This window comes from Triturus cristatus, chromosome 9, assembly GCF_964204655.1.
Source record: "Triturus cristatus chromosome 9, aTriCri1.1, whole genome shotgun sequence".
NCBI lineage: Eukaryota > Metazoa > Chordata > Amphibia > Caudata > Salamandridae > Triturus > Triturus cristatus.
Window position 1 is genome coordinate 1281942170 of NC_140592.1, and position 27460 is coordinate 1281969629.

General features: G+C 50.3%; 1 protein-coding gene across 1 annotated transcript in view; it reads left to right on the plus strand.

Moving 5' to 3' along the window:
* The window catches only part of MIPOL1 (mirror-image polydactyly 1), a 1493682-nt gene that overhangs the window by 555676 nt on the left and 910546 nt on the right, over positions 1-27460 (plus strand). Inside the window, exons 7-9 of the mRNA XM_085627930.1 lie at positions 5328-5544; positions 11256-11376; positions 17403-17508. Coding sequence (XP_085484056.1) covers positions 5328-5544; positions 11256-11376; positions 17403-17508 — 444 coding nt within the window. The remainder of the gene's footprint in view (positions 1-5327; positions 5545-11255; positions 11377-17402; positions 17509-27460) is intronic.

The following is a 27460-nucleotide window of genomic DNA, read 5'->3' on the forward strand; positions in this document are numbered from 1 at the left end:
CAGAGTCTTGGAGGGGGGTAGGAGGTCGCGGGACAGTCTTTGGGGATATGGATCAAATGCAGGAGCGTACCCGGCGCACAGCTCACAATCCTCGAGCTGGGGGATACGCTTGTCGTCGTCGGGGTCCGGCGGGACAAAGAGCGTCTGTGGGAGCCGCGAGTCACTCAGCAGGGCTCAGGCACAAGTCGGAGGTCTTATGATCTTTTCGGGGAGCCGCGAGTCACTCAGCAGGGCTCAAGTACAGGTTCGGATGTCTTACGATCTTCAGGGAGCCGCGAGTCACTCAGCAGGGCTCAAGCACAAGTTCGGAGGTCTTACGATCTTCAGGGAGCTGCGAGTCACTCAGCAGGGCTCAGGTGTTTCCAAAGGCGAATCTGCCTGACAGTCCCAGAGCACCCCTTGTTATAGGACGACTCCTCTTTGATGTCCGGAGTCTGTGCAGGCAGGGGTCTTGTCACCTGGGCATCTCTTGTCGGGGTTTCCTGCCATTGTCTTTTGATCCTTTCAGGGCCGGGTCGGGAGGAGTCCCAGACACCCAGCAGGCGTGGAGCCAGCCCTCGGGGAGGCCGGCGAGCCGATCGAAACCCACCTTCCCAGGGAATCTCAGAGGTGCGATGGAAACTGCTCCTCCCTCTCTCATCCCAATGGGAGCGTGACATCCTCCAGCCGGAGTGGCGCCTCTAGGCCAGGGTCGCACTAGGGCCGGGCGGCCATCATGGTGCATGAAGTGGGCACGCGGGCCCGGTGTGGCCGAAAGGAGGAAGGCCACGGACGGGGAAGTCCGGGTCGGGTGTGTGTGCTCTGGTGGGAAGGATCGGCTAGGCCGTGGGCTCGGGGGCTGCGTGAGGTGCATGGGTCAGGTTATGTGGTGCGGGGACAGGGATGGCTATGCTACGAGGCCGGGTCTAACAGGGAGCTTCTAGATGTACTAATAGTACAAATCCAGTACTGACCACAGACAGGGAGCGGGAGCTTCTAGATGTACTAATAGTACAAATCCAGTACTGACCACAAACAGGGAGCGGGAGCTTCTAGATGTACTAATAGTACAAATCCAGTACTGACCACAGACAGGAGCGGCAGCTTCTAGGTGTACTAGTAGTACAAATCCAGTACTGACCACAAACAGGGAGCGGGAGGTTCTAGATGTACTAATAGTACAAATCCAGTTCTGACCACAGACAGGGAGCGCAAGTGTAGGAAGGTGGAATCTGACTACATGGTTGCCCCCACTTTTTTCCTGGTGTTTGAATGGTTTTTTACTAGTCTGGCTGGGATCCTGCTATCCAGGACCCCAGCCTATCTGCTTACTCCCTTAAATGGCTGTGGTGCATATTAGATGCACTAGTGATTGGATACTGTGGTACCTTATGAGCCCCTAGTATATGGTACCTTAGGTACCAATGGTATAGGTACTTCACAGGCCTACCAGGGGCTGAAGCATGTATTATGCCACCCCTGGGAAGCAGACTAAGTCTGACACCACAGGCCTGCTACAGCAGCCTGGGTGAGGTAGTGTTAGCATTCCTGACTGAGGTATAGGTTCCTATATCTCACCATACACACACATATAAACCTATCTGTCACCCCTAAGGCAGGCCCTATCAATCCTGAGGGCAGGGTGCTTGGTTTACAATGTGAGGGGGTGCCTCTGCATGAGCAGGACCCCTCTGCAGCTGGCAGAGTCTATTCTCTGTGGCTGTTTGTGGATGCGGTTAACCCATATACTCAAGTGCATTATAACCTACTGGTAAATGCTAACTTTGGACTGACTGCTTCAAAACATGTCGTGTTTGGTGTCAAACAACTTGGAATCATACCCCCACACCAGTAACTGGTGTGGGAGTATGATCCCACCCTTCTAGAGGGGACGACATGTACCTACTGTGGTAACACGGTAGAAATCTGAAAGAGCACTGGCATCACAAAATGGATGCCACCAGCACAGACACTGGGCTGCTGACTGAAACTCGCAGTGGAGGAGGCCCAACAATAGGCATCCTGTCACAGGGAGGTGTCACCACCTTTCAGACCGGATTTAGTGTATTGGGGCTGGGTGGGTGCACTCCTAGAGTGCTTTGAAGTCCTGCACTAGGGGAGCAGTAGGCTCCTCTGTACATATGCCAGCTCAAACCGGTTCAGGGGCTACTTGTCCCTGCTCTGGTGCGAAACTGGACAAAGGCAAGTGGGTGTAACCACCCTCTGCCCTGAACCTCCCAGAGGAGTGGTCATAAAGCTAGTCCCTCCCTTTCTTGTAGTATAAGATAGGGAACCCTTGCCATTGCAAACTAGATATCCCTGGACGACGCTTTACAAGAAAAATCCTGGTCCTTCGACATTCCACTACCTTTGGAAGACAGGAGCAAACTTTCCTGCTCCTGCTGGAGCCCGAAGTCCCTGCAGCCCCGGAAGCGGATCTCCTGACTTCTCAACGGCTATTGTGAGTCCCCAGCAGAGCTGAGGCGAGTGGACCCCACGAGTGATGAGGAACAGCAATACCCGGGTACCGTGCACTATTGTCGAGTGCAACCCCTTCACGACGTTCTACGAACTTGTGCATTGGACCATTTGTGGCCCAAGCCTCCAGCAGGTTGTGCACCGAAAATAAGAGGCCTACCCCGTCCCGAGTGACCGTGGGCTCCTGTAAAGTATTCCCTCACGAGGCGTCTTCGCGATCCCTAGCCCGTTGCCTTGTGGGTCCCCTGAAGACTTTCTGATCGAACCAAAGGGCTCCCCTGGTTGCTCCAGGCCTGCCCTCACTTACCCTCGCTGGGCGAGTCCCTCAGACCTTGCTGGTCTGCACCGCTGACTTTATTCTCTTTCCACAAGACTTGCTGTTGCCAAGGCTTGTTGGCTTCAATCCGGTTGCCGACACCTCAGTAAACTGCAGACGTCGTGGGACACTCCGAATCCAGCTGCTGGTCATCGTCGATGCCTCCTGGTCCTCGTGAGCGAAGAGTCAAAACACCCTTGATCACCTGAAATCACCCGACTTCCTTGGGCATCCATTTTCCTGGCCCTGGGTCATTGGCAAGTGACTGTGAACACTGTCCCTTCTGCTTTCAGGCCATCTTCATCCTGAATCCAGCCTTGGATTCCACCGGACACTTCTTCAGTCTTCGCAAGCAGCAAATCTTCTTTGGCTTCCATAGAAAACAGCTACGCGACCCGACACCAAAAGACACCTATGCACCCGGCTTCCCTGGGTGAGGTAACTCGTGCACTCCGGTGCCCTAGTGTGTGTTGGCCCTCGAATTACTTACCTTGTAAGTGGCTTGCTTGTAGACTTCCTCGAAGTACCCTAAAACTTTAAAAATCCAACCGCGACTTGCTCCATTGAAATAAATAGGGAACCCACGGCTGTGTTCTCACACTGCACTCGTCTCCCGTGGGTCTTTTACTTACCTGCTTTTACTGCATTAGTGAAGCCCCAGCGATTCTACAAGCCCTAGGCCTTGTCCCCTTACAAGTCGACTTTCCTAAACCTCTTTTTTAGTATATGGTCTGGTACGCCCCTAGGGCCCCAGCCATATTTGTCCTTAACTTATTGTGAAACGTTGATATTTGAATGTGTTCCTGACTTCTAACCTCATAAAGAGATTAGTAGAGTGTGTCTAGAAATAAATACATATATATTTTATATATATACCTGTGTGGTGTCCTTTCATTTGGTAATTCAAGAGATTATAAGGTAAAACAAGCTGCTTTACATTCCTCAGAGATTTAGCCTGAAGGCTGCTCTCCACAGCTACCACTAGGATAGCTTTCGTTAAAAAGGTTGTCTTAAACCTATCTACCATAATCGTCGAATTGGACTGGTGCAAGGTGGCCACTATAACTAGTGACCAGCATATGCCAGGCCAACTTCTCACAGCAAGTTTCCAGATGTACTAATAGTGCAAATCTAGTACTGGCCACACACAGGTAGCGGGAAATTCCAGATGTACTAATAGTTCAAATCTAGTACCGACCACATACAGGGAGCGGGAGCTTCTAGATGTACTAATAGTACAAATCTAGTTCTGACCACATACAGGGAGCGGGAGCTTCTAGATGTACTGATAGTACAAATCCAGTACCGACCACAGACTGGGAAGAGGAGCTTCTAGATTTACTAATAGTGCAAATCCAGTACTGACCACGTACAGGGAGCGGAAGCTTCTAGATCTACTAATAATACAAATCCAGTACTGACCACATACAGGGAGCGGGAGCTTTTAGACGTACTAATAGTACAAATCCAGTACTGACCACAGAAGGGGAGCAGGAGCTTCTCTTATATGGTCCCCTGGGGACATTGTCGACATTGCTAAGTTAACATGAGCTTTGCTGCCGTGATGCTGCTTTTGCGCACGTTACCACATGCCTTCGTTTTTTCAAGAGTCAGTGCCTTTCACATGAGAACGGGCTGCCTTCGCGTTCTCTGCCTTTCCTGGAGTGTAGTCTGAACACGATGTGCAAGGTCGATGAACAATGCCCCTTGTTATTCTTTTGTGGTCAGTCCCTAGCACCTAGACACAACATGCTACACACAGCTGCAGTACTGAAGACTCGTGCTTTGCTATTGCGTTGTTGCATGTTGTTTTAACACACTTCTAGAAATCCGTTCCATGTAGAAGAGCTCTGCTCTTCCTATGATGTAAACCTTACATCCAGGCTTTAAGATATGGGGTCTCCTGTCAAAGCATAGAGGTCTTCCTTTATATAAAGTAAATTACTTCTAGTCAAGGAAAGGGTGGTTAGGCCTAATTGTCACTTTTCCACAGTCTTTATATAATGACTTCTCCCTTTGTATTCTATGGAATTGTAACTATGCTAACTGTGCTAAGTTTATGCATTTTGCTGCTGGTAGTGGCTTGTATACTGTATTGTAGAGCACAATAGTTAAAATAAACTTTTTGAACTATTTTCAGTGACTCTGCTAATTCTTATTGTGGACAAGTAAGAGTGAGTAAGCGAAAGAGTACGTCTTGCTCCCGCGATTCCTTAGAGAGTCGGGAGTGTTGTGTTCTGGGTTGTCTAATCATTTGTAGCTCCGGGATATTTTTGAGGAAAAGGAATGACACCATAGCTAGTCGGTTTGGGATTTTGGGCACTAATGTGGTAGGTTGGCACACCCCTATACACTGAGGTCCTGTTTTCCTGCGCATAGTTCTGTGTATGTGCAGAATCCCTGCAACACTTCTAGGTGTAGTAATAGTACAAATCCAAGACTGACCACATAGTCTGTGGCTGTCTTCAGTCTTGGTTCATCCTTGGTGTGTCCACACGTTGTCTGTCTTCAGTCTTGGTGTCTTCAAACCATATGTTCTTTCTTCTCACCTTAGATCCTCAGCCTGATGCCCTGGGAAAAGAGACCAAGAATGGCCTCTTTCCACACGAGTGTGGTCTCCAAGAGCCCTGGGATCAGGGGCCTCAAAGCCTGTCAACGCAAGATGCTTGCAAGGTGTCACAAGCGCCTGTCCCCAACCCACGGAGTGTCTATGCAGTGAGTTCCCAGACCGATGACCCGGCGATGGCACCAGGGGGTGCTTCTGCTCCAAGGTAATGACATATTGTAATGAGGAGCTAAACCACAAAAGCTGCTTGGGAACTCTGTGCGCATGGGTGGAGCAGAGCAGGTGAGTGATCTTTACTCCAGCAAGCACTGAAGCCCAGGACTCCAGGGATTACAACTTAGTGCTGCGGAGCAGATGTGCAGTATCAGTGTGACAGGTGTGCAGGGCAGGCATTTGGTCTTCGTGTAGACAAGTGTGTGGTCTCAGTGCAGGGCAGGTTGGGATCTTATTGTAGACAGATATGCGCTCTCAGTGCAGGGCAGGTCTGCCGTCTCAGTGCTTTGCAGGCGTGCAGTTTTAGTGTAGGGGAGGCATACAGTCTTAGTTCAGAGCAGGTGTGAGGTATCCATGCAGTGCAGTTGTGCGGTATCCATACAGGGCGGTTGTGCGACCTCAGTGCAGGGCAGGTGTACGGTCTCAGTGCTTGGCAGGTGTGTGGTATCAGTGCTTGGCAGGTGTGCAGTCTCAGTGCTTTGCAGGCGTGCAGTCTTCGTGTAGGTGAGGCATACGGTCTTAGTTCAGGGCAGGTGTGAGGTGTCCGTGCAAGGCAGGCATGCAGTGTGAATGCATGGCAGGTGCGTGCAGTCTTAGTATAGGGGAGGCATACGGTCTTACTTCAGGGCAGGTGTGAGGTATCCGTGCAGGGCAGGTGTGCGGTCCCATTGCAGGTCAGGTGTGCGGTCCCATTGCTGGGCAGTTGTGCAGTCTCTGTGCTTGGCAGGTGTGCGGTCCCATTGCAGGGCAGGTGTGCGGTCTCTGCTAGGCTTGAGGTATCAGTGCAGAGCAGGTGTGCAGTTTAAGTGCTTGGCACGTGTGTGGTCTCAGTGCAGGGCAGGTGTGCGGTCTCAGTGCAGGGCCGGTGTGCGGTCTCAGTGCAGGGCCGGTGTGCGGTCTCATTGCTTGGCAGGTGTGCGGTCTCATTGCTTGGCAGGTGTGCGGTCTCATTGCTTGGCAGGTGTGCGGTCTCATTGCTTGGCAGGTGTGCGGTCCCATTGCAGGGCAGGTGTGCGGTCCCATTGCAGGGCAGGTGTGCGGTCCCATTGCAGGGCAGGTGTGCGGCCTCTGTGCTTGGCAGGTGTGCGGTCTCTGCTATGCTTGAGGTATCAGTGCAGAGCAGGTGTGGGGTCCCATTGCAGGGCAGGTGTGCGGTCTCTGTGCTTGGCAGGTGTGCGGTCCCATTGCAGGGCAGGTGTGCGGTCTCTGCTAGGCTTGAGGTATCAGTGCAGAGCAGGTGTGCGGTCCCATTGCAGGGCAGGTGTGCGGTCCCATTGCAGGGCAGGTGTGCAGTCCCATTGCAGGGCAGGTGTGCGGTCTCATTGCTTGGCAGGTGTGCGGCCTCATTGCTTAGCAGGTGTGCGGTCTCATTGCTTGGCAGGTGTGCGGTCCCATTGCAGGGCAGGTGTGCGGTCCCATTGCATAGCAGGTGTGCGGTCCCATTGCAGGACAGGTGTGCGGTCCCATTGCAGGACAGGTGTGCGGTCCCATTGCAGGACAGGTGTGCGGTCCCATTGCAGGACAGGTGTGCGGTCCCAGTGCAGGGCAGGTGTGCGGTCCCATTGCAGGGCAGGTGCGCGGTCTCAGTGCAGGGCAGGTGTTCGGTCTCAGTGCAGGGCAGGTGTGCAGTCTCAGTGCAGGGCAGGTGTGCGGTTTCAGTGCTTGGCAGGCATACAGTCTTAATTCAGTGCGGGTAAGCGATCATTGTAGGGCGTGTGTGTCCTTAGTGTAGGGCGGGTGTGTTCTTAGTGTAGGGCGGGTGTGCAGTCATTGTAGGGCGAATGTGTGTTCTTAGTGTCGGCGGGTGTGTGAGAAGTTGGCCTGGCTTATGCTGTCCACTAGTTATAGTGGGCACCTTGCACCAGTCCAAACAACCCCTTATGGTGATAGGTTAAAGACAACCTTTATTGAAAGCTATCCTAGTGGTAGCAGTGGAGAGCAGCCTTCAGGCTAAGTCTTGAAGGAATGTAAAGCAGCTTAGTTTACCAGATTATAACCTCCTGAATGACCAAATGAAAGGAGAACCACACAAGGTATATATAAAATACATGTATTTATTTCTAAACACTCTCTACTAACCTCTTTATGAGATTAGAGAACAAGGCACTCAATATTAACACACTAGAACGACAGTAAATAGCACAATACACAGTGGGCTCCAGGGGGAGACCAAACCATATATTAAGAAAGTGGTATAACAACCACGACTTGACTAGACACAGTGCCTAGAGCACGTAGAATCGCTGGAACCCCAAGGAACCACCCAAGGTAGTGACACAGGGGGCCCACAGAGGGGATGCGCACAGTGTGAGAACACAGCCGCAGGGTCTGTACAATCCTATGGGAAAGTCGCGGTTGGAATGTTAAAGATTAAGGACACTTAGGAGAGGACTTTGAGCAAACCCTTTCAAACTTGGAAGTTTCTAAGGCCAGCACCCATGTGATCCCCGGAGTACTCGTGTTACCTAACCTAGGGAAGCCGGGTGCATAGGTGTCAAATGATGTCAGGAATCTTTGTCGTTTTCAATGGCATGATGCTGCAAAGTGCTGCTACTGGGAAGATGAGAAGTGTCCGGTGTGATCCAAGCCGGCATCAGAGCTGAGAAGAACCTGAAAGCAGAGGGGACAGAGTCTGGATCACTTCAGGGTGACCAGGGGCTCGGTAGACCAGTGCCCACCAATGTCTGGTGTTTCAGGTGAGATGAGGTGAAGCTTGACTCTGCAGCCACGGGGATCAGGAGACGTCGACGACGATCAAAGTCCGCAGGCGAGCTGTCCCACGAAAGATGTCGAGTTCTGGGGGGTCAGTGTCTGGATTGGAGACCAACAAGCCTCGGCAACTCCAACCCACGTGGTTAGAGAAAAGATGCTTCGGTGTGGACCAGCAAGGTCCTGAGGACTCCCCAAGCGATTGAGAGTCAGGGCATGTCTGGAGCAAAAAGGAAAGCCCACTGAAAGTTAAAGTTCCCTTCTCAGGGACACACAGGTTGACGGACCAGGGATCGCGAAGGGACCTCGAGAGGAATCACTAAATACCAGCTCACGGAACACTCGTGGAGTGTAGGCCAGTAATCTTCGGTGGAATCACTCCTCGGGGTCTGGACTACAAGTAGCCCAAAGCACAACCTCAGGGATCACCAAAAAGCATATGCTGCTGCAAATGTGCGCGGTGTCCAGGGGTACGGGTTGCACGGTCCCCACGAGGGATATGGGTCTCCGGTTTACTGAGAGCACTGGTCGTCCCCGGGGAAGCTTGGGAACACACCTCCTATGTTGCAAAATCTTCGAAGTCCTTCAGGAGCTGTGTAGATGCAAACCAGTCAGATGCGTTAAAGGTGCCTGCCTTGCAGAGGAGTAACTCCTTTACTCCAAGGGAGTTTCTTCGGTCATCCAACGTAGTGTAGATAGTTGAAGTACTTGGTTTCTGTAGCAGAGTTTCGTCCAGGTAAATCCAAAGTCCTGTAGCTAGGGCTTCCTACTTTATACCCAAGGAAGGGGTGGGACAAACTCTGGTGACCCACCTATGGGAGGGCCAGGACAGAGGGGTGGCTACTCCCATTTCCTTTGTCCAGTTTCGCTTCAGAGCAGGAGCTGATAGCCCCTGCAACCGGTTTGTGCTGGACTATGCACAGGGACACCAAATGTGCCCCCAGTGCAGACATCAAACCACTCTTGAGTGCACCCACCCAGCCCCAATACACTAAAGCCTGTCTGGGAGGTGGTCACACCTCCCTGTGACAGGAAACCTATTGTCCAGCCTTCCCCTGCCGGAGTTTCGTCCAGCAGCAGGAGGGCAGACTCGTGTCTGTGAATGGCAGCATCCATTTTGTGATGCCAGAGTTTGCAAAGCTGGTACTGGGTGTACCGGTGCTGTCATATTTTTCCCTCTAGTAGGGTGGAATCATACCTCCCACACCAGTTACTGGTGTGGAGGTATGATTCCAAGGTGTTTGACACCAAACACGACATGTTTCCATGCAGCCGTTTTAAAGTTAGCATTTACCGCGAGGTTATAATGCACTTAAGTATATATGGTTGGCTCCATCACAAACAGCCCCGGAATATAGGTTCCGAAGGCTGCAGAGGGGCTCTGCTCATGCATGGGCACCCTCTCACAGAAAACCCAGCACCCTGCCTTCAGGATTGATAAGGCCTGCCATAGGGGTGACTGATAGGTTTATATGTGCAGGGATAAGGATAGATATAGGGAACCTATATCTAAGTAAGAGGTGCATGCACCACCTTACACAGGCTGCTGTAGCTGACCTGTTGTGTCATTTTGAATGGTCTCCCAGGGGTAGCATAATACATGCTGCAGCCCCTGAGAGGCCTCTGGGGTACCTATGCCCTAGGTACATAGTATACCATATACTAGGGACTTATAAGGGTACCCCAGAATCCCATCTGGAGTGTACCTAAAGTACATGAACAACCAATTTAGGGAGAAAGCAGATAGACTGGGGTTCTGATTGGCAGGATCCCAGTCAAACTAAGTCGAAAACCAGCAAAACACCAGGCAAAAAGTGGGGGTAACCATGCAGTCAGATTCCACCTTCCTACAGGGTGTGTGTTCTTAGTATAGGGCGGGTGTGTGTTCTTAGTGTAAGGCAGGTGTGTTCTTAGTGTAGGGCAGGTGTGCGATCATTGTAGAGCAGGTGTGTGTTCTTAGTGTAGGGCTGGTGTGTGTCCTTATTGTAGGGACTGTGTGTTTTCTTAGTGTAGGACAGGTGTGTGTTCTTAGGGTATGGCAGGTGTGTGTTCTTAGGGTATGGCAGGTGTGTGTTCTTAGTGTAGGGCGGGGGCTCGATCATTGTAGAGCAGGTGTGTGTTCTTAGTGTAGGGCTGGTGTGTGTCCTTATTGTAGGGAGTGTGTGTTTTCTTAGTATAGGACAGGTGTGTGTTCTTAGGGTATGGCAGGTGTGTGTTCTTAGGGTATGGCAGGTGTGTGTTCTTAGTGTAGGGCAGGTGTGTGTTCTTAGTGTAGGGCGGGTGTGTGTTCTTAGTTTAGGGCGGGTGTGTGTTCTTAGTGTAGGGCGGGTGTGTGTTCTTAGGGTAGGGCGGGTGTGTGTTCTTAGGGTAGGGCGGGTGTGTGTTCTTAGTGTAGGGCGGGTGTGTGTTCTTAGGGTATGGCGGGTGTGTGTTCTTAGTGTAGGGCGGGTGTGTGTTCTTCGTGTGGGGCGGGTGTGTTCTTAGTTTAGGGCGGGTGTGCATTCTTAGTGTAGGGCGGGTGTGTTCTTAGTGTAGGGCGGGTGTGCGTTCTTAGTGTAGGGCGGGTGTGCGTTCTTAGTGTAGGGCGGGTGTGTGTCCTTATTGTAGGAAGTGTGTGTTTTCTTAGTGTAGGACAGGTGTGTGTTCTTAGGGTATGGCAGGTGTGTGTTCTTAGTGTAGGGCGGGTGTGTGATCATTGTAGGGCGGGTGTGTGATCATTGTAGGGCGGGTGTGTGATCATTGTAGGGCGGGTGTGTGATCAGGGGCTGCAGGACCTTTAATCAATACTTGCCCTTCTTCTGATTCCTCTCCTTGTGTAAAATACCTGATCACCCCTCTACCCCCTTCATGACCAGTTCACGCCAGGGCTGTTGTTACACAGCTGAGCAAGGGTTTACATATTTACATGTCTTTACCATGAGACTCTTTATAGTTGTGCCTCAGTTCGTGTGTTTTTCACCAGAATTTTGAGCCTTCCACTTTCTTTTTTAACAGTGCTGTGTCGAGGCCAACAACGTGCTTGGCTGAAAGTCCCGCCTTGGTCGGCCACGTAAAACCTGTCGATGTCTCCCTCCTCCTGAAGGAACTGGACATTCTGCGTGACACTAATACTAAGGTACTGTGATGCCTACAGGGTACGGTGCTGCTGTCCCACGGGTACGGTGCTGCAGTCACACGAGTACAGTGCTGCTGTCACGGGTACACTGTTCCTGTCACGGGTACAGTGCTGCTGTCACTGGTTCAGTGCTTTGTATCTGATAGAGCCTTCTAGCTTCAGATTCCTTACCTTAGAATTTCCAGGCGTCAGGCTGGATCCGGAAAATTTTGCTTGAGCAATACCCCTTGCTCTTGCCGTTGGGCGGCTCCATTCAGTTCCGCGTGACGTCATCTGTGTCGTTAGCGTTTTTTATGACATTGTAGTAACTTAAATAGGTGCCACCCGGGCACACGGACGTTAGTTTTTAATTTCCACGCCAGCTAAGCTCCCATCTGGGAAGAGCTACCCCTCTGTCGCTTTTTGACAGTTTTTTTCAACTTTTTGTCATCCTCAAGATTCTTTCCATCATGTGTCGAGAGATGTTTTCAAGGAAGACTGGTTTTAAACCATGTGGCGCCTATCACCGCACCATGTCAATTACTGATCTCTACCTCATCTGTCTTTGGTTTCTCGAGCGCGACCACGTCTCGAAGACGTGCTTGGACTGCCGGGCCATGGCTCTGAAGGCTTTGCGAGAGCAGGCTGTGAAGTCCCTTGCGTCCCAACTGTCAACACGATCCAGCGAGACTCCGCGGAGGTCCCGATCGAAGAAGAGGAACGTCATGGGACTGCTCCCCGGAGCCCCAAGTCCTCTTCCTTCCACTCAAGCTCCTCTGGACACTCTGAGAAGAGGCACAAGAAGAAAAAGTCTAAGCGTACTTTATCTTCACCTCGGCTGTCGTCCGTCGACGAGAAAGGTAAGGAGCACCAACGCTCTAGGCGCGGTTCTGCGGAACCGGAGCCAGGGTCGTCTTTGCGCTTCACTCCTTTTCTAGGAGCCGTTGTAAACCCTGCTCACATTCATTAGTTTTAGGAGGCCATGCGCTGCTTATTTGAGCAAGCCTACCCCTCAGGTGAGCCTTTAGGCCCTGCGGTGTCTGGAGAAGGCCCATCTGATACGATGCAGTCTGCTCTGGCCACGGCACTGGTGGGTCCACAGGGATCCGGTTCTGGGATGATGCAGATCGTGCCAACATGACCTTCTCGGCATCAGACCCGAGTGCCTTCGGGCCGCCACTGGCTCAGCCCCATCCTTTTCTCTGACAACACAGAGTCGGATCGGCATCGGTAGAACCTAGGGGTTCTATGCTGTTACCTGAGCATTTTTATGATGTTTCAGACACGGGAGAGGACTGGGAGGGTTCTATGGTCCCTTTAGAAGAGCAGGATATGTCTGCAGAGCAGATGGGCTGGTATGTGGAGCATGTTCCCTTCCGCCCCTTCGAACGGGGAATCCAAGAGATTGAATCACTTGGGAAGATGTGTTCTTCCTCCAGCCTGGCATTGTGGTTTGTGAATACTGCATGCTTTTTCGACCGTTTCTCCCATTCCCTCTGGGAGATGGTTGCGCAAGTGCTGCCACAAGTCCGGAGGAGGCCAGGGCTGGTCTCTCGCAGGCAGTTAAGGACTGGAGAGATGCAGCAAAATTCACCATCTGGTGTGGATTTGCACAACTGATTGACTGGGCAGAGCGATTTCATAGATGGTAGCCTTATCGCGCCACGCCTGGCTTAGGAAATCTGGCTTCTCAGGCGATGTCTAGGCTAATTTGATGGGCATGCCCTTTAACTCCTTCAGCGCGGCGCGGATTTCCGCGCCGCGCTGAAGGTTCCGTGCGCGGGCGGGGCCATGACGGAGCGGTTCCGTCATGCGCACAGCGCAACTGACGTGCATGACGGAACCGCTCCGTCATGCGCGTCGAAGGGGTTAATGATTCCTGTCTGTTTTGTAAGAAGGCAGACTAGGCCCTGGAAGGGTTCAAAGATTCTCGTGCTACGGCCAGATCCTTGGGCCTTTCTACAATACCTCATGGCAAGTCTAGCTTTCGCCCATTCGTGGCAACGGAAGGGGGTTTCAGCCACGCCAGCCGTATCCCAACGCCCTGCGCAGACTCCTGCGCAGACTTCCCAAGTTGTGCAGGGACATGGACGTGGCTCATTCCATCCTAGGAGTAGAAGCCACCCTCAGCAGCAGCACCCTCCAAGCATTCCTAGTCTGACTACGCAAGACCATGCCACTCCGTGGGATGGAGCATCCATCATGAGCTCCCCCGCAGGAGGTCCATAACATCGGACAAGTGGGTCTTGCAGATCATTCAGGAGGTCTACTCTCTGCCTTACCTTTCTTTTCCTCCTCCTATTCTGCCAACTTGAGTACGGCTGGCGGAGAATCATCTGACTTTACTCCGAGAGGAAGTTGCAGCTCTCCTGGCGAAGGAGGCTATAGAGAGGGTCCCGGTTTCAGAACTAGGCAGTGGCTGTTATTCCTGCTACTTCCCGATTTCAAATAAGAACAAATTCTTACTGCCCATTTTAGATCTTCAGACCGTCAATCTCTTCCTCAATAAGAAGTTCAAGATGCTCACTCTGGATCAGGACTTGTCTACCCTAGACCAAGAAGACTGGATGGTAGCGTTGGAGCTGCAGGACGTGTATATTCACTTTCCCATCCTGCCGGGCCACAGGCATTACCTGCGGTTCAAGGTAGTCTATGACCACTATCCATTTATCGTGCTTTTATTTGGCGTTACCAGCACCCTTCGAGTGTTAACCTAGGTGATGGCGGTGGTCGCAGCTTATCTGCGCAAGTTAGGGCTGTCAGTCTTCCTCTACCTCGACGACTGGCTGTCTTCTCCCACCTTCACACTGAAGCCAGGATATTCAGGTTATGATTCCGATGTTTCAGCCTCTATCCTGGATTTTGGCGAGACTGACTCTAAAGCTGTTGGGACTTCTGGCCTCCTGCATCCTGTTGGTAAAGCATGCCAGGTGGTGTATATGGGCTCTGCAATGGGACTTGAAGTTCGAGCGAGCACAGCATCGGAGGAATATCACCGACATGGGTCATATCTCAGAGAGTATTGCAAGAGATCTGCAGTGGTGGTTGACAAACTGTGATTGGATTGAAGGCAGACACCTCTCCATTCCACAACCAGATCTCACAGTCATGACAGATGCGTCACTTTTGGGATGGGGTGGCCGTCTGGGAGAGGTGAAGATCAGGGGACACTGGTCTTCGGCGTAGTCGGGGCTCTACATCAATTTGTTGGAGCTTCGAGCGATTCAGTTGGCATTGAAAGCATTTCTTCCCTCTGTGAAGGGGAAGTTAGTGCAGGTGTTCACAAACAACACTACGGCCATGTGGTACGGCAACAAAGAGGGCAGGGTGGGGTTGTGGGCCCTTTGTCAAGAAGCCCTGTGTCTCTGGACATGGCTGGAACAGCAGGGCATAACCCTGGTGGGTCAACGCCTGCCAGGTTCTCTGAACGTCATTGTGGACGAACTCAGCCGTTGATGCCTAACGGATCATGAATGGCGTCTCCAGTCAGCAGTGAGGAGAACCTTGATTAGATCTGTTCGCCTCTGAAGAGAGCGCGCGATGTCAGCAGTTGTGCCCGCTGGAGTTTCCAAGATGTGACGCTTTTCGTTGTGAGTGAAGCTCAGGCCTGTTGTACGCCTTTTCGTCCATACCACTTTTTCCCAGAGCTCTGAAGATCAGGAGCGACCGGGCCCAAGTTATCCTTGTGGCCCCAGTTTGAGCATGGAGAGTCTTGTATCCAGAGCTTCTGAAAATTAGCATCGAACCTCCAATCAGGCTGCCCCTTCGGGAGGATCTACTGTTGCAGCAGCAGGGGAGGATCCTCTACCCGAACCTATCAACCCTGAGCCTCAATGTGTGGCGATTGAGCGGCAGCAGTTGATGGCTTTTGACCTTCCTCCCGAAGTATGCAATGCTATTTTAAGTATACTACTGCCGTTGGCAAAAGTTTGGATCCTATTGTACTGCAAGGTCAATTGACCCTCTTCCTGCTTCTCTTTCCCCTGGCCTTCTATTCATTCTGACCCTTGCCCAGCAGGGCTCTGCTTTGGGAACTCTCAAGGGTTATCTTTCTGCTCTGTCCGCTTTTTTTGTGGCTGCCAAACCAACCCTCTCTCTTTAAGTCTCCAATTGTAAATAGGTTCATGAAAGTGCTGGGTAACTTGTTTCCACCCACGCTCGCTTCAAGCCTTTGCACAACTGTCCCCTCCAGCTGCTTACCATCAAGACAGCCTTTTAAGTGCCAATTACATGAGCCTGGAGGGTAAGTGAGTTGCAGGCGCTATCATGTAAGCCTCCCCTACGTGATGACTTTGAAGATAAAGTGGTGCTATATTTCTCCCAAAGGTTGTGACCCCTTTCCATTTCGGTCAGTCCATCACGTCGCCCACCTTTTTGCTCCCCCCGCATCCCCCTGAAGAGGAGCGTCTCCACTATTTGGACCCAAACAGAACGTTGTTGTTCTACCTTGACGGCACAAAAGAGCTCTGGGTGGACTACCAACTCTTTGTGGAGTACATGGGGGCTAAAAAAAGTCTGGCAATGCAGAAAAGGACCACTTCACGCTGGGTCGTTCTCTGCATAAAGATTTGCTATTCTTTGGCTAAGATTCTGCCCACTGAGGGATGAAGGGCCCATTCCATCAGGGCAAAGGCTGTGACTGTGGCCTTGGCTCCGGGTGTCCCAGTCCTTGACATCTGTTAGGCGGCAATATGGGCATCTCTACACATGTTTGAAAAACACTACTGCCTGGACAGTCGGGTCCCCAGGGATGGGCATTTTGCCTGTTCGGTCCTACAGGACTTTCTAGCGTGAGGAATGTGTCTGCCGCCCACCACTAGGAGGGTATGGCTTGGGTATCTATTCTCAGGTAAGGAATCTGCAGCTAGAAGTATCACATGAACAAGTTACTTACCTCCGGTAACACATTATCTATTGGACTCTATCTAGCTGCATATTCCTTACAGCCCCACCCATGTCTTCCCGCTCTGCAGACACATGATAGTGCTAGGGTTATTCCCTTTTTCAGGGCCCTAGTTTTGGCTCACTCTTTCATCAGTCACTTCATGGCTCTGCGCTTCTGACTTGGAAAAGTACTGATGTCTGTGCGCCTGGTTGGCGCCTATATAGGTGACCGTGACATCATGAATAACGCTAACGATATCATGCTGAGCCGAATGGAGCCACCAGGGCTAGGGGTATTGCTCCAGCAAATGTTTCCGTATCCATCCTGACGACTGGGAAATTCTTAGGTAAGGAATCTGCAGCTAGATACTGTTTCTACCAGATAATGCGTTACTGAAGGTAAGTATCTTGTTCGAGTACAGTACTCCTGTCACGGGTATGGTGTTGCAGTCACGGGTATGGTGCTGCTGTCTTTGGTACGGTCACAGGTACGGTCCTCCTGTGATGAGTCAATACTCCTGTGACGGGTAAGGTGCTCCAGTCACAGGTTCAATGCTCCAGTCACAGGTGCAGTGCTCCAGTCACAGGTGCAGTGCTCCAGTCACAGGTGCTGTGCTCCAGTTGTGGGTGCTGTGCTCCAGTTGTGGGTGCTGTGCTCCAGCCACGGGTGCAGTGTTCCAGTCGCGGGTGCAGTGCTCCGGTCGCGAGTGCTGTGCTCCGGTCGCGAGTGCTGTGCTCCGGTCGCGAGTGCTGTGCTCCGGTCGCGGGTGCTGTGCTCCGGTCGCGGGTGCTGTGCTCCGGTCGCGGGTGCTGTGCCCCGGTCGCAGTGCTCCGGTCGCGGACACGGTGCTTCGTCGTGGTTGCAGTATTCCTACCATGTAACAGTGCTCCTGTCCTGGGTGCAGTATTCCTGTCCTGGGTGCAGTATTCCTGTCCTGGGTGCAGTATTCCTGTCCTGGGGCAGTATTCCTGTCCTGGGTGCAGCACTCTTGTCCTGGGTGCAGTGCATCTAACAGGGACAGCCGGCCCTGTCAGGGCCACCGGTCTCATCGGAGAACTCTGCTCCACAGATGTGTTTATACAGCTGGGGAATGCCGCAGTCTTTAGTGGCTCGCTGGGGGATCTGCCGGGCCTGTCTCACCTGAGGGACCTTCTCTCCACAGCTCCGTGAAGCCCTCTCCGAGCGGGACCTGGAGCTGCAGTCGTTGAAGGTGGAGTTGGAACTGCAAGAGGCAGCCTCCGAGGCGGGCCTGGCGGAGCGCACCGCAGGTAAGAGGGTCTCCAGCCCTTCGTGAGGTGGGCATGCTTGCACCACACTGCTCCAAGGCAGGCCATGGCATAGACTGGGCAGGGTCCTATCACGTGGGTAGGCGCTGCAGAACTGGGCACTACTGCCACGTCATCACCGCGGGAAACATCCATTACAATGCGGGCATTGTATCGCAATGCCTTTACATCGCTGTCATTACAACTTAAGTCGTTACAACGACTTCCGTTGGATGGCGCTCTAACCTAAAGAATAGAATGATTTACTATTCCAACACCTTCCCATCTGTACTTAGACTAGAGTTAGAATAGTAAATCATACTAATCCTAAGTCCAGCGCCCTCCAGCGCAAGTCGTTGTAACGACTTGCATTGTAACGTACGTGATGTAAAATACCATGTTGTAAATGTATGCATAGTAACGTCATACATTCCATCACCACAGCGTCAGCTTCACCTGAGGAAGGCCCTTCGATCAGACCCTAAAACCGAAACATCATTTCAAACCCTCCGCTGCGGCACTGTTGATAATGTGCATAAAATACCGAAACACGAATAATTGGGCTACCCCAGTCCCGCCTAAACCTTCTCTGAGCGATCTCCCACTGGCATCAGGCTGATCACCCACTCTGGAGCAAGAATGACTCCACTTCTAAGTGCCCTGCGGTGGTTCGCACCTCAGTCTAGCTTCACTTATAGAACAGCTTGCACCCCATACAGAGCGATGATTTTGAGTCCCTTCATCCCGACCTCTCGCTGAAACTGCACATGTTGAGTAGAAACCCAAGGCTGAAAAGCGACTCCTTAAAGCCCCTGTTCATAGGATCGGACCGGCGTTGAGCGCGGCTTCAGGGGGCAAGACTGGCACCTGGATGCCCCCTCCAACGTGTGGCCACCCTAGAGGTCCTGGCTTCCCCCTCCAACGTGCGGTCACCCTAGAGGTCCTGGATACCCCCTCCAACGTACGGCCACCCTAGAGGTCCTGGCATCCCCCTCAAACGTGTGGCCACCCTAGAGGTCCTGGCTTCCCCCTCCAGCATGCGGTCACCCTAGAGGTCCTGGCTTCCCCCTCCAACGTGTGGCCACCCTAGAGGTCCTGGCTTCCCCCTCAAACGTGTGGCCACCCTAGAGGTCCTGGATCCCCCTCCGTGTGGCCCCCCTAGAGGTCCTGGCTTCCCCCTCCAACGTGCGGTCACCTTAGAGGTCCTGGATCCCCCCCTCCAACGTACGGCCACCCTAGAGGTCCTGGCATCCCCCTCAAATGTGTGGCCACCCTAGAGGTCCTGGCTTCCCCCTCCAACGTGTGGCCACCCTAGAGGTCCTGGCTTCCCCCTCCAACGTGCGGCCACACTAGTGGTCCTGGCTTCCCCCTCCAACATGTGGCTGTAGAAATAAAAACCTTTTTACTGGTTCACAGTGAAACCTGGTCGTTTAAACCAACAAAGAAGAGATTGGCATGGGAGCTGTAATATAAAAATAATACATTTATTAACCTCACATGAGGGAGACTGCGTCACACAGTACCCTCAGGCCACTGTAGGAGACAGTCTAAGGAGTACAGAGAACAGGGGCCTTATATACCCACACAGGGGCTCAAAAGGGGATGGTACAAGTACACATGAGAAGAGTTACACATATAGGGGAGAGGATGTGGCCCGTCGGCTACGCTGCCGCCTCTGGTGCAGGAAACCAAGGTTCGAGCCTCGAGGTCGCGTCCACATCCTGTGATTCTGGGCAAATCACTTCATCTCCCCGTGCCTGAATGTGTAATGTAAATACGGTGCTATGTAAAGCGCTCCAATACCTTCGGGTCGAGTTTGCGCTATATAAATATGCAAAAAAAAAAAGAAAATAGATGGTCATACAGAAAATGCACAGCCAACAAGTAGGAGGAGTAATGAGTTGCTGACATCAGTTAGAACAGCCTGACAGTTACAGTCTAAGGCAGGTGCATTCTGGCAGCTACAGGTCTTTCTGAGCATGTGCAAGGCTCTGGAAGAGAGAGAAAGCACATGGTGAGCACATGGGTAACTAAAATGGCTTTCAATCACAAAGGAGCTAGAGAGGGAAAACGTGCCAGAATGCCCTCCAATCTTCAATAGTTTCAACACAAAAAGTACTGGCACACTGTAGCATAAATTTATTTTTGTTCTGGAATAGGTGGAGGGAGTGTGCTTTATCACAAACCACCAACACTCATTTATATTGTATTATATGGAGACAACCCATCCAGAATGCTACAAAATTAAAAATTGAGTAAGTCAGAAAAGTCAGAATGAAAGAGAATGTGAAGTCAGTCCACAAAAAGATACACTCTACACAAACCCTCGATGATAAAGAGGTGAAAAAATGTCTAGAGAGAGAGAGAGTACCTCACGTGCGCACCACCAGAGGAGCTACTGGTTGGTTCTCACCAGCTTGCCCACGTTTATTTCATCATTGGCAACTCTCTCTCAAGAAAAAAGTGTGCAGTGTCCAGTGAAAAAACACATAACACAAGACGGTGTAGTGTAAAAACAGAGAGACACACAAACTGTGCAAACAAAGACAGTGAAAAATAGTGAGGGTATATAGACTCTCAAATAATTGTTTATTCTGGTTAGGAGTCTATCCCACTGCTTAAAAACACAGCATGTTGCATACCTTAGTAATGACGGCCAACATGTTTCATTGCCAATTGAATTTGTGGCAAATTCATCAGGGCAAGAAGGGGTCAAGGATCACCTTCTCTGGACACACACCTTTAAAACGGACTGACGAACACAAGAAGACAAACATACAGCTTAATCAGTTCGGCGGGGGATGTATTCACTGTGCATCCTAGAAATGGTTAGGATTATGAGCTTAAATCCATTACCTAGTTGGGGCTATGGGCCCACATACCAGCCACCAACCAGTCGCAGGGGCGTTCTAACCTCTTTACTATCGCCTTCCTGCTCTGCAAAGCACGACCGTAGTTGGTGCCTGCACCTGTAGAAAAAGTATATAGATCATATATACCTAATCTAACAAGGCACATTCCCTGCGCATTTATTGCTCCTCGATCTCTCATAGATGTTTCACCTAACGGGTTGAGAGTTCTGCTCAACCATGTACCCTTGCGGCGATTCACCCATTTATTTCTGATGCCTCACGACAGCACAACTCGTTTCCAAATATTTCTACACAACTGAGCTGGCTTCGAAAACGACACCCCTCCTATTCGTGCCAGGCTTAAGAATAACCTCGGTTTTTACATACCACGACATCCACGCAAAATCCGAGGGTGCAGACAGCCTTCTCTCAGTGGCTCGTGTACCCCCAGCTTACCCTGTAACTGTACACCCAGGCGGTACCTCAACACTGGAACAAATTACAGCGCGACTGTGTCCGTTTTCAAACCGGCTCTTGCCCCGTCTCGCGAGACTCCGCGGTTTCCCGGCTTGTATCAGTATGCTCATGGGAAATGCAGCGGCCATCTTAAAGTAGTCTTGGGTACTGGTTTCAGGTAGTACAGACCTTGTTGGAAAAATAATTCCCAACCACAAAACGGTTATTGAGTGCGTGCCATATGACTTTCCAACAAGCCCGCATCCAGCGGGTTATCACCCCATATGCAAAGGACATATTCCTTCTCCACATAAACAGCAACCCTCGAGTGGGAAACCGGATCTCTACTAAAAGGTGAAAAACGGGGCAGCCATCTTACCAATGATAGGTATAGGAGGAAGTAACCAGTTCGAGTTTAATGAAATTAAGTGAACTTCAGACTGCAAAGTAGAGCGCACATACGGGTTCGAGGGCATGAGTGTGTGCACCATGAACATATTACACAAGGCGACCTCAACAATAAACAGAGAGAGACTCGACCCGTAAGCCACCAAATGCCCACATTGGAGAGAAGATATACCCCAAGTTGATCAATTCGTATCATACAACTAGACTTTTCATGTGTGAGACTACACTTATTGTGCCACAAATAGAACATCAAGGATTGGTGCGGGTAGTGGGGTCATAATTCCATGGTGTTATACTCAGCTTATAAATGACCACCTATCTGCTCACTTTATTCCACTCAATTTGGTCATTAAGACCAATGGTATCCCCCTTCTCTGAGTAGATCCAGCGGGCCTCCTTCACAGCCAATCTTTTGTCTATTTCGCCAATGTCGCCACAAACTTTCTCCAGAATGACCCACTTTAAAGATCTAAAGTGATGTTGCTGGTCTCTGTAGTGTTGTACCAATCGTGTAGTGAGCTTGCCGGCCCTGATCGTGCTCAGATGTTCCTGTATGCGTACCTTGACCTTTCTAGATGTAAGACCAATATAGTGTAGGCCGCATGGACATGTCAGTCTGTATATTACATGGCATGTATTGCAATTGGTAAACTGACGGAGGAACCAGGTTCTCCCACTACCTAGTGTAATTTCAGTTGTTTTCTCCGTCAGTCCACACACTGAGCAACTACCACAGGGATGATGTCCTGGGGGTAGGCTTACATTCTTCTGACCATGGACAGGTCTTGTATGCACCAGTCTGTCTTTCAGATTTTGCGTCCTTTTAAACGCGAATCTGGGCTGGGGCATCTGAAAGTCACTAGTTGATAACAATGACCAGTGTCGCTTGATTATTTGTCTGATCTTATTAGACAAAGGGTCAAATGTCAGAACTACTGGCAAGCTCTCCCTTGCTTCCTTTTTATTCCTCTCAAGCAATGCCTCCCTGGGTGTATTGTGAGCCCTTTTGCGAGCTCTAGTGATGATTCTCTTAGGGTAAGCACGTTGTTCCAATTTCATGCTCAAAACCTCTGATTGATGTAAATAGTCAGTTGTGGAGGAACAATTTCTGCGATATCTCAGAAACTGGCCAACCGGGAGGTTATCCCTTAGAGCTCTAGGGTGGTACGACTGGTAATGCAATAAGGAGTTTTTGTCAGTAGGCTTATGATGAACGCTGGTGCTAAGTCTATCATTAACCACAGTGATGTCAAGGTCAAGGTACGTTGCCGTCTCTCTACTGAACTGCCAGGTGAATTTTAAACAGGTGTCAAGCGAGTTCAGCCATTCCAGAAATTCACAAAGGTGTTGTTGAGTGCCCGTCCAAATACATAGAACATCGTCTATATATCTCTTCCAGAGGCAGATGTGCCCCTGGAAGGGATTGGAAGGATGGTCCAGGTAGTGTTCCTCGAATTGGCCGACATGAATACATGCCAGGCTCGGCGCGAATGTAGCGCCCATAGATGTCCCCGAGATCTGTAAATACAGGGCATCTTTGTGACAGAAATAGTTTCGAGTAAGGGCCAACTCCACACATTGCATAACAAAGGACTGAGGAGTGTCGTAAAACCACTCCTGAGCCCCCAGGGCGCGAGCTGCTGCCACCAGCGTCGCGTCCTGGGGGATGCTAGTGTACAAGGACTCGATGTCGATGGTCAGAAGTAACTGCTGAAAAGGATCAAAGTCCATTTCGTTGATGATGTCTAGATATCAGAGAGGTGGGCGTCAACAGCCTAGGAGAACACCTGGTAACTGGACCTTCGATAATACCTCCAGTGAGGATGATGAGGCAGCTCTACCCACAGCCCAGGGAAAGGTCAGATTCAATTTGGAACCACAGGCTAATCAAGAACTTGGCTCCCTGATCCGTTCTTTTTTGGGCCAGGCACAACAAGGCAACAGAGGGGGAGGTCACAGGGGACGGGGCAGAGCCAGACAGAACCAGTCCCAGAACTGGCAGATGTTCTCCCCGCGCCAAACTCGCAGTCGAGGTCGAGCCCCGATGTAGATGTGAATAACATTGTTGTGAACCTTTCAGGGCATGAACTAACAGCAGGCCAATTAAAAGTACTGAACCGTGGTCTTGGGTATGTCCCGACCCCCAAACATGATTCTTTTAAATGCCGGACCGAACTCCATGAAGTGGTGAGAAGAATTAAGATCAAAACATTCTTTGCAAACAAAGAACAGACTCCTGCCTCAGTTTTCTCTACGGATTTACACCGTCCCTCCCAGTTTTGCCCACCATTATCCTCAGTTGGTCCTGAGGTGGCAGTTTTTGAGAATAAGGTTTTGAATGAGATTAAATTACTTGGTGAATCTCAACAGGCTAACACCTTTAACAACATGAGCAAATTGGATTGGGCTGCAGTAAAATCCTTGCAAGATAACGCTGCACTTACCATCAAATCTGCTGATAAAGGGGGCGCTGTGGTTCTTATGAATACCAGCGACTATGAGGCGGAAGTACTGAGGTTGTTGAGCGACAGTAGGAACTACTGTCCTCTTGCACGTGACCCCACGGCTGAATTGCTACAACAGATTACCATCATTGTGGCACAGGCGCGGGATAAGAAATGGATCACTGCCAAAGAGGCAGAGTTCCTCGTCAACGTCAACCCCAGGACACCGGCATTCTATATTCTGCCGAAGATTCATAAGGCCCAGCGTCCACCCCCAGGTCGCCCGATTGTATCGGGCATTTCCTCGGTACTTGAGCCCCTTTCCCAGTTTGCTGATTTTTTCCTCAGGGAATCTGTAATCACCCAACGGTCATATGTTCAGGATATGACCGATATCCTAAACATCATCAACGAAATGGACTTTGATCCTTTTCAGCAGTTACTTGTGACCATCGACATCGAGTCCTTGTACACTAGCATCCCCCAGGACGCGACGCTGGTGGCAGCAGCTCGCGCCCTGGGGGCTCAGGAGTGGTTTTACGACACTCCTCAGTCCTTTGTTATGCAATGTGTGGAGTTGGCCCTTACTCGAAACTATTTCTGTCACAAAGATGCCCTGTATTTACAGATCTCGGGGACATCTATGGGCGCTACATTCGCGCCGAGCCTGGCATGTATTCATGTCGGCCAATTCGAGGAACACTACCTGGACCATCCTTCCAATCCCTTCCAGGGGCACATCTGCCTCTGGAAGAGATATATAGACGATGTTCTATGTATTTGGACGGGCACTCAACAACACCTTTGTGAATTTCTGGAATGGCTGAACTCGCTTGACACCTGTTTAAAATTCACCTGGCAGTTCAGTAGAGAGACGGCAACGTACCTTGACCTTGACATCACTGTGGTTAATGATAGACTTAGCACCAGCGTTCATCATAAGCCTACTGACAAAAACTCCTTATTGCATTACCAGTCGTACCACCCTAGAGCTCTAAGGGATAACCTCCCGGTTGGCCAGTTTCTGAGATATCGCAGAAATTGTTCCTCCACAACTGACTATTTACATCAATCAGAGGTTTTGAGCATGAAATTGGAACAACGTGCTTACCCTAAGAGAATCATCACTAGAGCTCGCAAAAGGGCTCACAATACACCCAGGGAGGCATTGCTTGAGAGGAATAAAAAGGAAGCAAGGGAGAGCTTGCCAGTAGTTCTGACATTTGACCCTTTGTCTAATAAGATCAGACAAATAATCAAGCGACACTGGTCATTGTTATCAACTAGTGACTTTCAGATGCCCCAGCCCAGATTCGCGTTTAAAAGGACGCAAAATCTGAAAGACAGACTGGTGCATACAAGACCTGTCCATGGTCAGAAGAATGTAAGCCTACCCCCAGGACATCATCCCTGTGGTGGTTGCTCAGTGTGTGGACTGACGGAGAAAACAACTGAAATTACACTAGGTAGTGGGAGAACCTGGTTCCTCCGTCAGTTTACCAATTGCAATACATGCCATGTAATATACAGACTGACATGTCCATGCGGCCTACACTATATTGGTCTTACATCTAGAAAGGTCAAGGTACGCATACAGGAACATCTGAGCACGATCAGGGCCGGCAAGCTCACTACACGATTGGTACAACACTACAGAGACCAGCAACATCACTTTAGATCTTTAAAGTGGGTCATTCTGGAGAAAGTTTGTGGCGACATTGGCGAAATAGACAAAAGATTGGCTGTGAAGGAGGCCCGCTGGATCTACTCAGAGAAGGGGGATACCATTGGTCTTAATGACCAAATTGAGTGGAATAAAGTGAGCAGATAGGTGGTCATTTATAAGCTGAGTATAACACCATGGAATTATGACCCCACTACCCGCACCAATCCTTGATGTTCTATTTGTGGCACAATAAGTGTAGTCTCACACATGAAAAGTCTAGTTGTATGATACGAATTGATCAACTTGGGGTACATCTTCTCTCCAATGTGGGCATTTGGTGGCTTACGGGTCGAGTCTCTCTCTGTTTATTGTTGAGGTCGCCTTGTGTAATATGTTCATGGTGCACACACTCATGCCCTCGAACCCGTATGTGCGCTCTACTTTGCAGTCTGAAGTTCACTTAATTTCATTAAACTCGAACTGGTTACTTCCTCCTATACCTATCATTGGTAAGATGGCTGCCCCGTTTTTCACCTTTTAGTAGAGATCCGGTTTCCCACTCGAGGGTTGCTGTTTATGTGGAGAAGGAATATGTCCTTTGCATATGGGGTGTTAACCCGCTGGATGCGGGCTTGTTGGAAAGTCATATGGCACGCACTCAATAACCGTTTTGTGGTTGGGAATTATTTTTCCAACAAGGTCTGTACTACCTGAAACCAGTACCCAAGACTACTTTAAGATGGCCGCTGCATTTCCCATGAGCATACTGATACAAGCCGGGAAACCGCGGAGTCTCGCGAGACGGGGCAAGAGCCGGTTTGAAAACGGACACAGTCGCGCTGTAATTTGTTCCAGTGTTGAGGTACCGCCTGGGTGTACAGTTACAGGGTAAGCTGGGGGTACACGAGCCACTGAGAGAAGGCTGTCTGCACCCTCGGATGTTGCGTGGATGTCGTGGTATGTAAAAACCGAGGTTATTCTTAAGCCTGGCACGAATAGGAGGGGTGTCGTTTTCGAAGCCAGCTCAGTTGTGTAGAAATATTTGGAAACGAGTTGTGCTATCGTGAGGCATCAGAAATAAATGGGTGAATCGCCGCAAGGGTACATGGTTGAGCAGAACTCTCAACCCGTTAGGTGAAACATCTATGAGAGATCGAGGAGCAATAAATGCGCAGGGAATGTGCCTTGTTAGATTAGGTATATATGATCTATATACTTTTTCTACAGGTGCAGGCACCAACTACGGTCGTGCTTTGCAGAGCAGGAAGGCGATAGTAAAGAGGTTAGAACGCCCCTGCGACTGGTTGGTGGCTGGTATGTGGGCCCATAGCCCCAACTAGGTAATGGATTTAAGCTCATAATCCTAACCATTTCTAGGATGCACAGTGAATACATCCCCCGCCGAACTGATTAAGCTGTATGTTTGTCTTCTTGTGTTCGTCAGTCCGTTTTAAAGGTGTGTGTCCAGAGAAGGTGATCCTTGACCCCTTCTTGCCCTGATGAATTTGCCACAAATTCAATTGGCAAAGAAACATGTTGGCCGTCATTACTAAGGTATGCAGCATGCTGTGTTTTTAAGCAGTGGGATAGACTCCTAACCAGAATAAAACAATTATTTGAGAGTCTATATACCCTCACTATTTTTTACTGTCTTTGTTTGCACAGTTTGTGTGTCTCTCTGTTTTTACACTACACCGTCTTGTGTTATGTGTTTTTTCACTGGACACTGCACACTTTTTTCTTGAGAGAGAGTTGCCAATGATGAAATAAACGTGGGCAAGCTGGTGAGAACCAACCAGTAGCTCCTCTGGTGGTGCGCACGTGAGGTACTCTCTCTCTCTCTACACATTTTTTCACCTCTTATCATCGAGGGTTTGTGTAGAGTGTATCTTTTTGTGGACTGACTTCACATTCTCTTTCATTCTGACTTTTCTGACTTACTCAATTTTTAATTTTGTAGCATTCTGGATGGGTTGTCTCCATATATACAATATAAATGAGTGTTGGTGGTTTGTGATAAAGCACACTCCCTCCACCTATTCCAGAACAAAAATTAATTTATGCTACAGTGTGCCAGTACTTTTTGTGTGATAACTAAAATGGCTGCCAGGAACAAAATGGCTTTTAGC